Source organism: Tetrao urogallus (assembly GCF_951394365.1).
Source record: "Tetrao urogallus genome assembly, chromosome: 1".
NCBI lineage: Eukaryota > Metazoa > Chordata > Aves > Galliformes > Phasianidae > Tetrao > Tetrao urogallus.
The window spans coordinates 10,574,229-10,579,008 of record NC_136813.1 but is presented as its reverse complement, the minus strand read 5'-3'; the positions used below and the strand labels follow the sequence as shown (position 1 = coordinate 10,579,008).

Sequence of the window (4,780 nt, the reverse complement as noted above, 5' to 3'; positions counted from 1 at the left end):
CCCCTCCCTGAGCCGCCCGTGCCAGCGCCTCACCGCCCTTACCGAGAAGAAATGCTTCTAATACCCAACCCGAGCCTCTCCTAGCGCAACTGAAGGCCATTCCCTCTCGTCCTATCGCTGTTACGTGCGAGCAGAGCCGACCCCCACCCGGCCACAACCTCCCCTTCCAGCTCGGGCTCTGCCACGCGGCTCCCTTGGCGGCCAATTGCATCCCGCGATCGTATCGGGGCAGGGAGGAGAGGCGCGGGGAAGGGTCGGCGGGGAGGAGGAGGCCGCAGCCCGTTCTCGCGGGCCCCGCCCGGCGGGGTCAATGCCGGCGCCGCGGCCGCTCTCCGATGAGATCTGTGCGGGGCTGTCGGAGACGCGGTGCCATCGTGGGGACCGTCACCCTCTGCCTGGCGGCCGGCTGGGCTCTGCAGAGTAAGTGCGCCCGCTCCCCTTCCTTCTTCCTCCTGCGTGCGCCCGTCGCCCCTGGCCGCGCCGTGGCCGCTTGCGGGCGCTGGGTGCGACGTTTGCTGTGCGGGCTGCCGCGTTTCTCTTGGGGTCCAACCGGCAGGACCGCGTGTCACAAATATTTGTCGGTGTTCAGATCTTGCGGTGCTGCGTTTGGCTCCGTGGGCTGCATGGGGAGTTCAGGTATTTGCAGATAGTTCAGTGGAAGGGCGTATCTTTTTAACCTTTACCTTGCAGTCATATATGCAAAAGAACTGCCTTTATCCCGGCATTAGAAGGCACTGCAGAGAGACTGTCAGCTCAGCTCTGGTCAGAAACAGAGCAAAAGGCCTTTAAATAAACGCAGGGAACTGAAAACAATCGAGAGCAGTTTGCAGCGGTTACCAGGAGCTCCCATCTGTCTCACTGTCACAAAGCCCTTTCCCTGGCCTGCTCTGCCTCTGGGGAAGACAGGCTGAAGGCGAGCACCGCCTGGCCGAGAATGCCACGGTGCTGTGGGAGGGCATGGCGAGAACCCATGGAGGGAGAATCCCAGCGGTCGCGTCCTGGGAAGAGCTGAGGTCCCACTGCTGTTCCAGCTCGGCAGCAGCAGTCAGGCTACTGCTACTGAGGGTGGGGGAGCTGAACCAGGAAAAGCTCCCCCCGTGCTTTATCTGCCTTCGGTCTGGTTTGATTTCTGCAGGCAGGAAACCCAGCCTCTCGCCAAGTATCACTAACGTGCCATTAACTCAAAAACGACGTGTGCCCATTGAAACTCAAATGTTTGGTGTTCTTCCAAATCCTCGTGCAGGAAAACCCCCATGCAAGTAGGGTTCTTGCAGTTACACATTAAACCAAATGATCCATTCTGTTCAGCAGTTACGAGCAGCTCCATAATCACATTAGTGGGAAGTGTGTGATAATTATTTTTTCGTATACATTTTTGCCTAGAAGTTGGTGCAACAAGATCCCTCTGATGATGTGATTTATCTGCACTGGCAGATAGCTGGCTGTCCTGATGTAGCTGTTCTCTCAAACACTGCTAACACATTATTTCTGATTTAAAGCCTACATGACATCTCCAGCAGCCTGTTGTCCCTCTCATTATGCAAACACGATGAAGTCCTTGCCAAGTCTTCACGTACTTAAGCTTGCTACAGTCCGTGCTTTGGGGGGATGATTAGTTGATATAACAGCTTACTTTGGCCATGGCTATTAAGATTTCCATTTTAAACATAGAACTTCAAAGGCAAGCCAGTTACTGGTGAACACAAAAGCATTACTCTTAATCCATGGCATGAGGTAAATAAACCAGGTTTTGTATTTCGTCAGAATGTTTGTTGTCATTTTAGTGTGGGCATTAGGCTGACTTGGTCTGTCTGAAGTCCCTATAAACTGGAACATTGTAATTGACTTTGGAAATCATAAATGCCATCCCTGTTTTGTTTGTTTGTTAAGTGCTTGGCAATTGAGTTGTAAATATATTACTGTGAAACGTACTGACTTTGGGGACACAGGAGAGATGGAGCTTTGGACTGTTCCCAAAAGACAGTTCATTTACCTCTGAGGAGGCTGTGGGTTGCAGGGCTTTGAGAGCTTATGAAGAAAGTGCAGCACCTACTTTTCCCATACATGATAAAATACATTAAGGATGAGGCTTATGAGAACATGATGTGATTTCCATTTCTCAATTTGAGGTAATCAAAAGACCAGAGCTTCACTCTTCCTTCTCAGAAAGACCCTTCCAAACTGTTTCCTCGAAACACTGAAACACAAGCTGTTACTTGTCCTGTAAGACACAGACATTTCTTCTGACTACAACCAAATAAAGCACGTATTTAGTCTTACATTAGACATGTGTATTCCTACAGTGGTCAACAGAGAGAGAAACTCCTGTCCTGAAGTCACTAAGATAGGATGAAGTGCCCTCCCAAGAGGTCCCACCCTGCCCAGGATATTCAAGTGCTGCACCCCTCCTGCACTCATTGCCCCCTTTGTCTTTCAGCTCCTGGAGGAGTGTCGTTAATTGTCCCACAGCCCAACATCAACGCAACGGTGGCACAGAATGTCCTCCTCTCTGTTGAGTACTCCTGTAGAGGCATTGCCACTGTGGAGTGGAAACATGTGTCGAGCTGGGGCACCACCAAAATTGTGGAGTGGAAAAGTGGGAATTACATCAACATATCCAGCGCCTATAAGGACAGAGTGACTACTTTTGAAAATGGTTCTATACAGCTTCTGAACGTGGGCATGAGAGATGCTGGCTACTATTTTATCACAGTCACAGAAGAGTATGGAACCAACACCTATGGCACCATCATACTCAATGTTTATGGTATGAAACTCGTGGGATTTCTTAGCCTTACCCTGTGTTTAAACACTAACCTGCTCATAAGCAATGTCATAACATCACGCATTTCTGCCCTCTTTGCAGAGATTATCTATGAAGATTTACATTTCGTAGTGGTTCTCTTTGTATTTCTTGCTGCAGTATCTGCCATTTTGATCTGCTTCATGTGGCTGTGTAACAAATCCCTCTACCTGTTCCAGAAGAAGACACATAAGCTAACAGGTATCTAAGAATGCAGCCCAGACAAACGTTTTTCCAATCTGAGAAATTTGAGAAACTCACTCATGGTTTGAGCTGTAAAGGTGTGAAGCGGTGACATAGAAAAACGAAATTGGAAGGGCTTGGCTGAGTCATCCTGTTTAACTCTTTACTAACACGGGCAACTGAATAATAGGTATTTAATTGAAAAAGATCCACAGGACATCTACCTTGTATTTTATATCAGAAACCAAAGAACACTTCCCTACATCATTAGCTGCTGCTGTTTTTTCACAGTGGACACACAGCTCATGAGCTTCTGTAGCTACTGAAAATGTTCTTACCATGCCAGAGTTTGGGTAAAGCCTCTCCTTCCTCCAGTTAGAGCCAATTTTCCTATGCAGCAAGAGTTCTTCAGAGTCTGAATTCAGTGCACTCCTTGGCAGACTTCAGGAATACTGCAGTTCTGGAGACTTGCTCTGTCATCATCCAGAACAGGATCCAATGACTTATGTTTCAGTCCCATCTTAGGAGTGCCCTCCTTTGGAAGTCACGGAGCCCTGTGGACTTTGTTTCATTTTCCATAGTGCTTTTTTCTTGTACTCGACAATTACTGTCACATTCAGGGTTCTGAGGGACTTATTATGTGGTCAAATATTTTGAAAAGATGTACTTAAAAGCAAATTCTAGATGAGTAAAACTGGAGTTAAAATTAAAAATGTCTTGGCTATTAACATGGAGTTGTTAATTTTGCAATGCTGACCTTCCCATCCACTTGCCAATCAATAATTTCATCCTTTCATTTGCAGCAAGTACAACTGAAGAAATTGAATTGGAAACCATTGAGTGTTAGCCAAGGACTGTCTCATAACAAAAATAACAACTCTACCTCAGGAGAAAGTATTGGCAAGAAAAGCAAGAAGGAACCTAAAAGGTAAAGTATTTGTGACTACCATAAGAAATTCCTGACTTACACTGCTAATACAGGACCTGAAATCAGCAGTGTCTGATGGACTTGTTTTGACCTGTTATGATTTCAGCTCTGCTAGTCAGAGTACGTGTTCCTGGCTGAGCACAAACACATTTTTGTGGCTAACTAATAAAATCCACAGCCTCTGCCACTCCTAAAAACAACCAACCAATAATATCTACCTGTAAGAAAATGATAGTGTTCCTGCAGGACACTTGCATTTTGGCTACAGCAAGTCCCCTGTTACAAGCAGAATAGCCATTAGGATCACTCTATGATCCTACGAATAAATTTAGTGTCTAATTACAATATTACATTAAAAAATTAACTGCAAGGGTTGAATCCTGTTTATTATGCACATGCTGCTACTTTCAGTCATAAGGAATTTCCCAAAGCTCTGAACACAAGCTGTAATTCTGAGACAAAACTGACATTGAAATAATGCCAAGATGGTCAAAGTTCCTCTGCTTATGCTTCCAGTTGTTTACACTGCCCAGGGACGTGAACACACATTTTATGACATTGCTAGGAAAGGCTGTTGAACGAGGAACTGTGCACAGGCACTGAAGATGATGCTGTCTGAAATGATTGGAGGATAAAAAACTGACCCCACACCAGTAGAGTGGCAAAACATTGAAAATGTAAGTGACCAAGGGCTAGTCTGTGTCTACAGATAGCACATGGCTTTTTGAGCTTAACTGCTGCTACTGCCTCTTCCACACTTCACTCACTCGTCTCATCAAGCTTTTACGAGTCGTAGAATCATAGAATTGTTTGAGTTGGAAGGGACCTTTCAAGGCTGTCTGGTCCAACCCTCCTGCAGCGAACAG

At 46.5% G+C, this 4,780-nt stretch overlaps 1 protein-coding gene across 1 annotated transcript; it reads left to right on the top strand.

Annotated features, from left to right (window-relative positions):
• Window positions 1-335: 335 nt before the first annotated feature.
• Window positions 336-3,833, top strand: VSTM5 (V-set and transmembrane domain containing 5; the record flags this gene model as incomplete). The annotated part of the gene is made up of 4 exons (XM_079549263.1): window positions 336-420; window positions 2,438-2,767; window positions 2,867-3,004; window positions 3,790-3,833. 4 exons carry the CDS (start codon window positions 336-338, stop codon window positions 3,831-3,833), a joined length of 597 nt encoding a protein of 198 aa, XP_079405389.1.
• Window positions 3,834-4,780: the final 947 nt, after the last annotated feature.